We start from the raw sequence: 12459 nt of genomic DNA, 5'->3' as shown, positions 1-12459 counted from the left end.
GGTGAGGCAAGCCCAGGTTCAGAGCTTGTGCTGCAGGGCCAGGCCTAGGCCTCACCTCTCCTCCCTGCTGCCTTCCACGCCATTCCCATTCCTGCACAGAACCTTGGGCAGGTGAGGCATGGGCAGACCTTCCGGGGCCCGCTGGTGCGGGTAAGAATCAAACTTGCAAGGACATAACCGTAGCGTGGTAAGTGCTGCCTGTGTGGCAGCCAGTGCCCCCAATCCTAGGCTCATGGTGTCAGACTAGGCCCTGAGCTCTCCAGCCTGGGGGCTCATACCTCCATGGGAGCCCGTTCCTCCATGGGGGCTGCATCAGCACCAACCTTCCAGGCACCTTCAGGACGGCCAGAGAGGTGCTGCTGGCTGTGTTCTCACATGAGTCTTTGATCATCTCGTGAGTGATCATGCTGCACACTTGCTGGTATAACAGTTAAGTGAAGTGAAAGTAACTTTGAACTGAGTCCAAGGGTTGATTTTTGCCAAACTTCAACCTCAGGCTAGCCCTTTGTCAGCCCCGGCTCAATCTTTATAATGTCTGTCTGCTCCAAACTCAGGAATCCCAAGACCTTCAGAGTGGGCATTACTTTGCAAAGACAGGCCTACTTTCTACACCAACAGGCTTTTTAGAATTGATGTGGCCAGAATTCTAGAACTATCCCACACTCTAGGCTACCCTTGTCCCTCTTTCCTGTGTTTATTTGGAGAGCATGTTGTGCACATCAAAGAAGAGGTTCCTGCTGGTTTTATCAAATTACTGAGCAAGAGAAGCACCGAAGAGATGCAGACATTCCTGGAACAGATTCCTCGTGGCACGCGGATCTCATCCCTTTGTTTCTATTTCCGCTGACATTCTGGGGTGTCTCTTTTCTGTCGTCTCCTAGTCCTCTTTGTGATGAGGAGGGCTGCCACGGTAGCAGGTTACTCTGGAAATGCGACGTAGGAAAAGTGCCTTGGGAGGAAAGGGCTCTAACCAAACAGTAGTGTCTTAAAGATAGCCCCAGCTGAGAGCAGAGAAGAGCAACTCCCAGACGCCGTGTTGGAGGTGCCGAGGCTCGGCCCTGCTTCCCTGGAGTGGCTGTGGGTTATGTACAAGGCTGTAATCAGTAATTTCTCACATCTGGATAGAGCTGTCTCTTTTCCAAAGCACTTTCACATCCACCGCAGTATTCATTTTAGGCAAGTTGGCAGAGTATGAACCAAGCTCTCGTTTGCATTTGCAGACTTGAGGGCCACACTCCCCTGTGGGCTCTGCACAGCACAGACCCTCAGCCTTGTCAGTGAGGCTGGCCCCGACGGCAAACAAAGCACCTGCCCAAGGGTCACCGCACAGTGTCGCACTCGGAGTCCCCACCAAAGCTCCCATCAAAGCCAGCCTGATTATTTTCCACTGCATTTTCCTGAAAGGATGTTATGATTTTCTAGATGTTTGGTGGCTGGCGATAAATCAGGCTTTTATGATGTCATGTGAAAGGCCCCCTCTCGGACTTCCTCCTGCTGCAGCGGGAGGATGAAAGTGGGCCATGTTGGTTGCGCAGTGGACACAGCTTGCCTTAACCCTTTCCTCGCCTGTCCCGTGGACCAGGGTCACGGAAGAAGACAAGCTGTGTCCCCTCAGCCTGCCTTTCACAGGAGCATAGCCAGGACATGGGAAACGGAGCTCCTTTCCCAGAGCTAAGCAGACTTTCTCAGCAGAGAGGCTTTGGCCTCAAATCAGGATCAAAACAAGAAGGTGTGCTGCATGGAATGATTCTCTAGAAGTGATCTTTTGGAAGGGTCCCTGTTCTGTAATCATGAAATCCTGAAAAAGGAGATGATACGTAATGCTGGCAGGGCTGTGATGGGAGGCACACGCAGACTCCACCAGGAGAACTTCCTGGCATTGTTGATTTATAGAATGTCTTTGAAAGCAATAAAAAGGTTGTCATTCAAACGAAAATCCTAGGAATTCTCTGTCAATCCTCTTTCCCTCACCACCGCCTGCAACCCCAGGGAGGCCTTTTCTGCCCTTTCTCCAAGATCATCTCAAGTTCACCCATGCCTTTCCCTCGCTATGTCCCCTCCCCACCCCTCGTGTCCAGGCCACCATCGTGTCTCACCACATCTGTGGCTGGAGTCTCTTAGCTGGTCTCTCCCCGCTCTTGCCCCTCTTTCTAACCCACAGGGCAGCATCTGCAGGCATCTTTGAACTCATCCATCGCAGCATATGCCCCCAGCACTTGAAACCCCACTATGGCTCTGAGCAAAGCCCAGACTCCATATTGGATGTGCTGGGCCAGTAAAGGATGGAGTTCAAACTGAGTGGGTTCTCACTGTAAATGAGTGGACTTTTACACAGTACACATGGACACAGAGAGACACACCCAGAGAGAGACAGAGAGAAAGACACATACACACAAGAGAATGGTAAAAATGTTTTCAAAACCCAGGCAAGTTTCAGTGCTGTGCCTCATCGTCTTGAGAGCTACTCGGAAAGGAGAAGGCCTTTAACAAACAAGGGGAGCTCAGCGTCACAGCTTCACTGCAGGCAGGAGGAAATGAAGGGTGGAGCGGCATCTCAGTAGCCCTCAGAGGCTGAGCATGTCCTCATTTGGCCAGAAGAGGGACAGCCCTTTCACGGCACACCCTCGCAGGTGCTGGAATAGCATGGCCAGGTGACTGCTGGAATAGCATGGCCAGGTGACTCCCTAGTCTCCATGTCTTTCAGGGCCAGCTGGGTGCAGTCCCGCTGCAGTGGCCTGCACCTGAGTCACCAGGTGCTTTAAGGTTAGGTGGCCCAAGCACATGAAAGAGTGGCAGAGTTTCCAGGGGAAGAGGGATTATGTATTAGAGTTGGGCCATGCAGGGCAAGAATGACTCGTCCACCTTTTTAAAAAGACACATAGCTAAATGTCAGTTTATAGTCAGTTCCATACTTTCAAAGATTGGCACCAGAAAGTCAGACTTGTAAACTCCATCCAGTTGAGGTAGCCAGCTTTCCAACCTCCAGCCACAGCCTGCAGGCTGCAGGTGCTCCAAGGCAGTCACTGTGACTAGACAGCAGAGCCTCGCAACCACGTGGCTTTGCTGGGAAAGGCCTGGGCTCCGTGGCAGAAGCCACCCGGGAGGCCAACAGTGCCTGCCTCTGTGTCCCTTCCAGCCTCGTGGTCATGGACTCCTTTCCCCCTCACTCCCCATGCCCAGTCACAGCAGCCTTCTCTCCGGGGTTCCCTTATGGCCTTTTTACCTGCAGTGTCCCCAGGAGACCCTCACACCCCAGATCTTTCCGTGACCGGCCCCTGCACATTGTGCAGGTCTCTGATCCAGTGATGTCTGTGGAAGGCCTTGCCCACCCAGCCCGTACAGAGTGCCCTCCCGCCCTCCCAACAAGCCAGGCCCCTCTGCAGTCGTTCCCTCACGCTCCCATCAGCCGAAACTCAGGTCTCCACAAACTCTTGTGCTGTCAACCCCTAGAACATGGGCTTCATGACAGCCGTGGCCTTCTCTTGTCCATGTTTGCTTCCCCAAGGCCTAAAGCAGTAAATATGTGGCAACGAGCAAGCAAGAGACTGTGAAATGTTTGCGGAAATTGAGGGACAGCAGAGTACAAAATCTTCTGCACTCTGTTACAGCTATTCAGAAAATGATTATCTAAAATTAGAGGAAGGTTTGGGGTGCAGGGTAAAAGTTGCATGTAAGTATCAAAGAAAAACTATAAAACACCCCACTTAAAAATATTACATCTTCATCCATGATGTTACTACAAGAAATTAAAAGAATGTTTTTCCTACATTTTAGTGATAAATAATAGCCTCAATGGAAAGCCTGTATAGGATGAATTAGAAATGGTTCTAGCTGCTTTTCTTGTGCAATTTTGAATTCTCAAAACAACTTTGCAAGCCTTGCTGCCCCATTTGACAGATTTAAAACCTGAATCTCACAGTTATTAAGAAAGAGTTAAGTGGTTGAGCCACGTTATGATTCCAGGTCTCTCCAGCAATGTCTCCATGTTGGTTGTGCCTAAGAATTTTTCTTCTTTTAGAGGCAAGGTCTCATTCTGTCACCTAGGCTAGAGTACAGTGGTGTAATCATAGCTCACTGTAGCCTCAAACTCCTGGGCTCAAGCAGTCCTCCCACCTCAGCCTCCCAAGTAGCTGGGACCACAGGCAAGTGCCACCACACCCAGCTAATTTTTTAAAGTTTTTTATAGAGATAGGGTCCTGCCATATTGCCCAGGCTGGCCTCAAACTTCTGGCCTCAAGCAATCCTCCTACCTCAGCCTCTCAAAGCACTGGGATTACAGGCATGAGCTATCACACCTGGCCAAATGTTTGTATTGAGATAAAATCCATATACTGTGAAATGCACAGTTTGTTCTGACAAATGCACACACTCATGTAACTGACACTCCTATTCATATAAGGAGCATTGCATCACTCCAGAAAGTTCTTTGGTGAACCTTCCCAGTGAGTACTCCTCCCCTGTCCTCCAGTCTCTCTTCTATAACCATGGATGCCTCTTCTGGGACCTCACATACAGCAAATCATACAATATGTACAATATGGACTCTTCTGTGTCAGTTTCCATCCAGCATTAAGTTGGTATTTCTGTGTATTGATACCATCTATTACTTAGAGACCTCTTTGCCACTCAAATTAATGTGTGTAAAGTGTATTGCTTACAACACATTCTACAGAGGGTTTTTGTCCTATTGAGTGTTGTGACTGCTGGACTAGGAATCAGCAGAACCTGACCACTAGATGACTTTGTGACATTCTCAAGTACTTGGCTTGGCTGAAATACCTCTGCAGATGCATTTCGGTAAAGGACTTTGTTCCTCTCATGAAGATGTAAAGAAGGAGTGCCAGGTGACCATGTAGTATAGACACCTGACAAAACCCTGTTAGCCTTCCTGTGACGATGGGTGGCCAAATGGGTGATAATAGAATTACAGTAAACCTAAAGAGTCGCCATCATGCTCATCTCCTCTCCATACCTCTCCAAAAATTGGCTAACAAATATCATAGTAATTGTCTTAATCTTTTCTCCAATATAAAAGTCCCCAGAGAAATGGCCAAAAAGCAAGAATCTGGATGTGGTCAGGTGTTTGGCTAGGCCTTGAGTTTCTTAAGAAGTGGCTGAGGGAATGAATATTTGGAGGAGCCTGTGGGTATATGTTTGATAGACCCTGTTTGAATGACCCTGTTATGTTATTTATATTTGGATTGGGGAGAAGGAGGAAGGGGAGGGAGGGAGGAAGGAAGGAAGGATTATTGAAGTGAGGTGTGTTGAATTGGAGGACTTAATATACTGTATACATTGAGAAAAAACATAAAGGAAAAAAATCCCATCGATATTGTACTGTGTAGTACTCATGTCCGAAGCAGTGGGGCGGTGGGGGGGGCATTTCTAAGAGGTGGGTAGATTTCCTAACAAACTAGAAGGAAGCAAGGACAATTACCTTCCTCTTATGCAATTCAGGATCCCCTGTGGCCTAGGTAGGCATTCCTAGATGAGAAGGTTCAGGGTAAAGATAAGCCAGATGACAAGTACTTTAGCTTTTACCTCCGAGATACTTTGCTTTGCACAGAACTTTCATCTCTAGGAAAGAGGCCACCTGCAACAGATACAAAACCTCTTAAGTTGCATTTTGGATGTGATTGTTTTGTGGTTTAATTAGCTGATGTCTATAAAGCGCTTTGAGGGTAGAAAGCCCTAAGTGGCAAGAGCACAGCAGCCTGCCTCTTGTATCCAGGGTGCCACTTGCCAGCGATGTCACAAGAGTCCCTAATCGGTCCACTCAAAGGCGCTTTATCTCCTGTCCTCGGGGTTTTGCCACCTCCTTCCAGCACGGATAAATCTTTACACCCTAGATCCAGTTATTAACAGTAACCAGTAATTTCCGACCAAGATGGTGCTGGCTTTGAAGCCTGGAGTGCTGAGGTCACTGACAGCCTTATCTCCTTTTCATTAAATGACCCCTGCATCACAGCTATGAGTCAGCCGCCCCCCAGCTCAGCTAGTCAGAGTGGAGATCAGTGAAGTAACCGGAACCAAGAGGGCTCTAGTTACAGTGATTAATCTAGCTTTCCCCAGGTTGATGCTACTGTAAGCACCAGGGATCAAGAAATAAAGCTAACAAAAAATTAACTCCACGATTGCAATTATAGATGTAGAACAGGTACAGACAGACACAGCACCTTGTAAATATGTATGATGCAAGATGACATCCCCAAAGTCTTATATGGTTATTTCATTTAAAGAAACCATAGACACCTACCTGAGAGCAGGCAGCTCCCGAAAAGCTTCGCAGCGCAGCCTCTGAGAAGTGCTTTCCTCTGCTCAGCTGGCTCAGACTGCCGCCTGGTTGAACGGGGAAGGCCTCAAAGTTGCACAGGGCTGGACAGGGTAGAGAGTGGGCATGTTCCTGGGCTGGGACCCACTCAGGAGGTGGGGGGGGCGTGCTCCTCTGTCCCAGTCAAAGGCCAGGCAGCCAATGGGCAGGCGGACGCGGCCAGGGCAACCGCCTGGTCTGGGAAAGGAACAAGCTTTGGGGTGGCATAAACTGCCTAGACCACATGCGGTTCATCCCATGGAGGAAAGAGGACTGCTGCACTCATCTCCACACATCTCCAGCATGTCTGCTAGAAGGGCTTTCTCCAGAATACGTTTTAAAACTTTGTTTAAAAGGAAGTTGACTTGCTTAAATCCTGTATTTCTCCTAAATAATTATGTTGTCTGTGTAGCTTACAGAGCCCTTTTTTCGCCTAACTACACTTCTTGTTTTATGTCAACTATATCAACCATATTTTTAAAATATAAATGAAAAAAGATCCATTTATATATAGGTTGCACTATACATGCCATTAAGTTCTCCTTTCATGAAGTGAACACCTGTAATTTTTTTTACCACCCTAAGCTTTATTGACAAGTAGGCACATAATGAAGACCGTGTTCTCATTTACTTTCCACGAAAGCTCTACTGTACTAGCCGGACTTTGTCGCTGGTTTCTGGGGCATGCATATGGATGGATGCATTTCTTTCCATTTGTTTAGTAGTGCTTAACAGCTGCTGATCCCAAATGACAAATTCTACCAACTGAGATCCCATCAGAAAAGTGGGATCAGCGAGAGGGGTGGTCAGAGGATTTTAAAGTGCCCATTAGACACCTCCAGGAGGACTGGACCGCACATCCTGAGTCATCTAAGGAGGCTCCCAGCAGAGGTGACAGTGGCGACAGTGGGAGTGTCCAGTGGTGGTTTTATTCCAAGTCTACACCATTGCTGATTGCCACACAGCAGCCTCCATAAGGGTGGCTACGGACGAGGCGATGGTGCAGGGCCTGCTCCTCCCTCTGCCACTTCCTCTCCACTGCCTGCACCCTCCTCAGGCCAGTGCTGACTGACTCCATTTCCCTGAGGCTGCCTGAGCATTGTTTGAGCGCTGCCGGCATTCTGTTAGCCTCTGTTGACGGACAGTCCCACCGAGTCCGCTTCCTGAGCAGACAGGACCACCTGCTGTTTTCTTCTCCTCTCTTATCGCCCCTTGTCATTAAAGGAGAGGTCTGACTTCCACTTCAGTTTGTGTGGATAGACAGCAGTAAGGGAACCGAGGGGGAATGTTCATTACCGCTGTTAACACCACAGCATGTCTTACTGCTCGGACATTCGCTCCCTCTTTGGGAAGGATTAAACCAAAGGATAAATTCGTGAGCATGTAAGGCTTCCAGCTATACCCAAGAAGTCGTATATTGCAAATTTTCTGGGGGATCTTTCAGAATTCATTTTTTGTTATTTCCCAGTCTTATTCTCAACTATCTGGAATCTTGACTAGGATATTCTGTGCGACTTGAGAGCTTTTTCCTGAGGCTTTTTGTTGTTGTTTAGCAGCTCTGCCTTTCTGAAAAAGAAACATTAGCCCAAGAGTCAAGCTTCCCCATTCACTCTACACTAGCAGAAAGTTGGATCAAGAACCAAATTCACTGGCATTCTTTTATTCCCTTGGAACCTGAGCTATTCCTCAATTTTGCTTTTCTAAGAAAAGTAGAAGGGAAAAAAAAAAGAATATTCAGTACCACTCACAGCTCTGTATCTGAAATTCCTAAAGATATTTCGCGAAGGCTTTCATCAGTCTCGGCTTTCCTTATTAACATCCCCGTCCATACATCTTCTCCTATTTATAGCACTCAAGAGTCAATTTCTTCCAAGATGGACATTAGAAATTCAACAATAATCTGCCAAAAGATCTCATACTCTTAGAATATTTCTCCACCTAAACAGATGTTCTTTGCAAACCTTATAAGCAGACCTGTTGAGGAAATGTGGCATCCAACGCCTAGTTTGAACTAAATATTAAGGTTTTCCCAAAGCAAACTCAGTGAAAAGGGGAGAAAATGAAATGAGACTGTCAGCTTCAAAAAATCATCCTATGTGATACAATCTGTTTAACAGCATTCCCCAAAATGGTTTTAGAGAAAGTGGTATGGAGGTGGGAGTATCAAAGGCAATGAATGTGTTAAAGAATGATCAAAATAACATCGGGGGAAGGAATGAAAACTAACCAGTGTGATTTTAAAGCTGCGTTGTTATCTAGATGGAAGAGATCTGAGGAAAGGGACCTGTCGTTAGGGTAGAAGATAATGGCACACTCTGGTCTCTCCTTTTCTGGAGTTTGCGTTAACTACTGTGGGCTCAGAAACGGGCTTAATGACTTTTCCAGCATTTGGTCTGGCTCTTTATCAGTTCACTTTAACAAGAACATAAGCCAGGAAAGCCTAAAAAATGGCTGCAGCCAAACATGCCCTCCTCCATGCTGCTGTTTGCAGCTCTGTAAATGTATGCCTGGATGATACAGCTAAAGGACAACTCCCGAAGGTCAAATGAATACACACAGTCCGTGAGTCAGAAATCTGAAGGGCCGTGTGGACGGAGACATTGCTCCTGCTGTTTTGCTGCTGTAAAATGCTCAGTTAAACCTAATTGAATTTGACAATTATAAATTACATATTGAAACTGTATAGTTCACCTAAGGAATAGCAATGAAAACAGTGAAGACACCAGAAGCCAGAGTTCAGGAAATGTCATATTCACATAGAAATACTTTAAATTTTTCTCGAAGCTTTATTTTCTCTTTTTTCAAGAAAAGCTCCAGACCACCCAGTTGCACTGGTGGAAGTCCTTTTGGGAAGCTGTACATAAAATCATCACTTTAATTCAGCTTTTGCCCCCGTTGTCATACTAAGGCTGTAAGCGTATGTATAATGAAGGAACCGAACTGTCAAAAAAGAAGAAAAGAGCGCAGTAGATAAGCTTATTCTTCTCTCTGGTCCTTAGGAGCTGATTATACCCTAGTGGAGGGGATTTGTGGAAGTTCAAAAATCTTTAAGAGGGAGGTAAAGATTAAAGGAACGTGTATCATGGCCCACGCTCCCCTCTCACTCCTCACAGTTCTGTATCTGAGCACAGCAGTTTGGACCCCGTTGTATGAGCAGTTTCCACCACCTAATTCCTTCTCAGCCCAGAGGAAGCCTTATTTAAAGAAGGGAATCCACATCCTTGCTCTCCCTCTAGAGCTGTGTGCACTGTCCCACACAGGCCCTCCCCACGCCACCCTTTAAGTATGTCCTGTGCCTAGAACCTTGCAGGATGAACCACTGACTATATCTTTTCTATAAATGACACAGTGGGAAGAAGTAAGAAATTCCTTCAGGAACAGTTAAGTGTAAAACAAGCTGGGATGCTTGTAATCTGTCCTTAAAAGTTGATTGGAACATAAGCTTACTGCCCAGTCCAGATGTCAGCCTAGGAACAGCTGGCACAGAGAGCCGATGATGTTTTGTTCAGAGGGGAACTCATCCTTTTTCTTCCCAAGGTCTCTTGGTCTAATTAAATTTCAGGGAGACAGAACCTTGGCAGAAGGTTAAAGGAAGCAGCTAGACTGCAGTATTGGAGCTAGGCTCAAAACTAAATTGAGAAGTTTAACTGGGTGCATCTCTGGTTTCAATGAAATACTTTTACAGTGTATGGTAGCAATGTCTGTTTCTAAGCCTTTGAAAACCATTTTTCTTTTTCCTTAATTGTAGTTCCCTGGTTGTTTTTATATTGTGAGCTACTTGTAGAAAACTACAGGAAACATAATTACAATACAAAGCTCCATTTCCCAAGCCTACCAAGATTATTTGAAGCCAAACTGGGTTTTAGGGTTTTGCTAACTATGAGTTCACAGCCATGAATTGCATCCTATGCCGTGCTGGTTGATTTACAGCCAGTGTGATGTGATTAAACAATAACCATGTTTCTCCACACCATCTAGCTGCTATAGGATTGAGAGAGGGGAGGAGTGGGCTGCATGATTCCACATTGCACAGCTTCCTCTGGGGAAAAAGAATGAGTATCTTTGTGTGACGCTTATAGAAAAATAGAAGCCTGTAGAAATATATACAAGTTTATTTAGGGAGGGGAAAGAAAAATAAATTACTTTGTTTTTCTGCTTATATTGCTGTTTCCTTGTAGCGCTATGTTAAATTGCTAATTACTACTTTTTGTATTCTACTTTTCCTGTAGAATCTGTGTATGGACTTTTAGGGCCAGCAGAAATAACTTGTTTTAGTATTATTAACACTCTGGGGAGGAAACTGGTACTTTAGTGTATTGCGAAATGCAAAGCGTTTGAAAAAGTAGTGATGGATGATGAGAACGAGAGTGAGAGTCGGTGCGTGTACTGCTGCAGCCCCATTTCAAGCCCACGGTGCAGACATTCAGTAGGACGCCGGCAGCCTCTGCTCTAGAAGGCTTAGCAGAGAAGGTGAGCTCCAAACCCAGGGCAAAGCAGGTCCTACCCCTGCCCTCCCGACCTTTCCCATCATGAATCTAGAACAAATTCCCCCACCTGCCAAGTTTCAGGGAAGTCTGAAGAAAATAAGCAGGAAAGGCTTTCAGTGGCAGCTTTACTGTTACTTTCACACGATGAAACTCCTTTTAGGCTGTTCTTTAATTTGTATGTAGCTGAAATAGAATGATCGAGTATTTCTCACCTTTAAAGATCGGCTATTTTCATACTGCCTTCGCATTCGGTTTATTTCGAGGAATCACATCTTATCTGTTATTTGATGAGTACATTTGTGTGTGGAAAAGCTAAATATTTATCTCACTTCTAACAATTATGTATCTCAGTCTTTTTTCTTTCTTCCCTCCTTTCCTTCCTCTCTTTCTCCTTTCCTCCTTTCCTTTCTTCCTTCTTTCCTATTTTGTAATTCATCTTGAAATTCTCATCTGTCTTCATGTAAATCAGTCTTCACAGAGCTGTAACAAAGACATTGGTGAGTAGGGGCTGAGAGCGGGATTAAGTTCTTCTCCGCTGGTTTCTTTTAGCCAGCCTTCCTTCCAAGGAAGCCTCTTAAGTCGATGGAAATGAAATGCCCTTGTTTCCTCGAGTGGAGCAGTTGGGGAAAGCGGAAGGAGGGAGGCACTCCCAGAGGGGACGGTGGCGCTCAGTGCGGGGTCCTGCAGAGCTGCTGGCTGCAGCTCCGTGCTGGATCGCAGAAGGACAAGTGGGTCGAGATTAGCATTTTCTTAGGAACAGAATCGAACGAGTAGAATAGGGGTAGAATAGAATAGACCGTCTACAGAGTTCCTGGACGCTAAGGCTAAGTATTGCTTCGTGAAACTCCAGTTTCGTTTTATGAACGCGTGTGTGTGCGGGAGGCGATGTGAACTGACTTTACTGTGGGTACGAAAAGCCCAAAGCCACCGCCCAGGAAGAACCGCGCTTGGCTGCGGCCCGGTAAGAAACATCCACGGCCGCATTAGAAAGAGGGTCGCACGCTCCCGCCGAGATAGAGGGGTCCCCGAGTCCTGGGACCTCGCGCCCCACACCCCGAGTCCCTTCCCCACGGGGCTGGTGGCTTTGGGTAGGATGGGCGCTTGGCGCGGCCAGCCCTGCGGCAGGAGCTGAGCGGCGCAGGGACACGGGCAACTGGGAGGGGCGCCTGGTGATTTACTCACTTCCCTCCCAGCCGGAGAAGTGCAGTAATTCGTAACAGTTCTCATAGTAGCGTCCCTGACAACTTCATGTTTAAAAAAAAAAAAAAAAAAAAAGCATTAAGAGCCCAAGGGACGCGTTGGGGGAGAAGAGGGGTGGAGGTAGCTGGGGATGGATCGCTGTCATGGTCCTCACGGGCCCGCACAGCACATTCTTAACCGCGACCTAGTGATTTACGGCGCCGAGAGCCGCGACTGAACGCGCGCAGCAGGGACTGAAAGCGGGGAAACCCGGAGGCTTGTGCGCGCAGAGGGAGCGGAGGGAGTTCCCGGGGCTCGGGACCTGCTGCCCCCCACCACGACCCACGCCTGCTTCGTCTCCACCTCTTCTTCCCTAGGACTTTCTGCAGGGCGACTGCACCAAAGCGAAACAGAAGCTGAACTGGAAGCCCCGGGTCGCTTTCGATGTGAGTATCTCTTAGGGCGCACGCTGCCCGCTGCGGG

General features: G+C 47.2%; 1 protein-coding gene across 3 annotated transcripts in view; it reads left to right on the top strand.

Annotated features, from left to right (window-relative positions):
• Window positions 1–12459, top strand: part of GMDS (GDP-mannose 4,6-dehydratase) — a 682863-nt gene that overhangs the window by 607659 nt on the left and 62745 nt on the right. Inside the window, exons 10-11 of one of the 3 annotated variants that reach the window (XR_004031331.1) lie at window positions 11267–11758; window positions 12354–12422. The exons of 1 other annotated variant lie outside the window; for it this stretch is intronic. Coding sequence is in view for 1 of the 2 variants with exons in the window: in XM_030817233.1 (XP_030673093.1) it covers window positions 12354–12422 (69 nt within the window). In the remaining variant the exon portion in view is untranslated. The remainder of the gene's footprint in view (window positions 1–11266; window positions 11759–12353; window positions 12423–12459) is intronic. One more of the 3 variants, XM_030817233.1, reaches the window with a different exon arrangement.

The sequence above is a fragment of the Nomascus leucogenys genome, chromosome 8 (genome assembly GCF_006542625.1).
Source record: "Nomascus leucogenys isolate Asia chromosome 8, Asia_NLE_v1, whole genome shotgun sequence".
In the NCBI taxonomy this organism is placed as follows: Eukaryota; Metazoa; Chordata; class Mammalia; order Primates; family Hylobatidae; genus Nomascus; species Nomascus leucogenys.
This window is presented reverse-complemented; position numbering and strand designations above follow the sequence as displayed.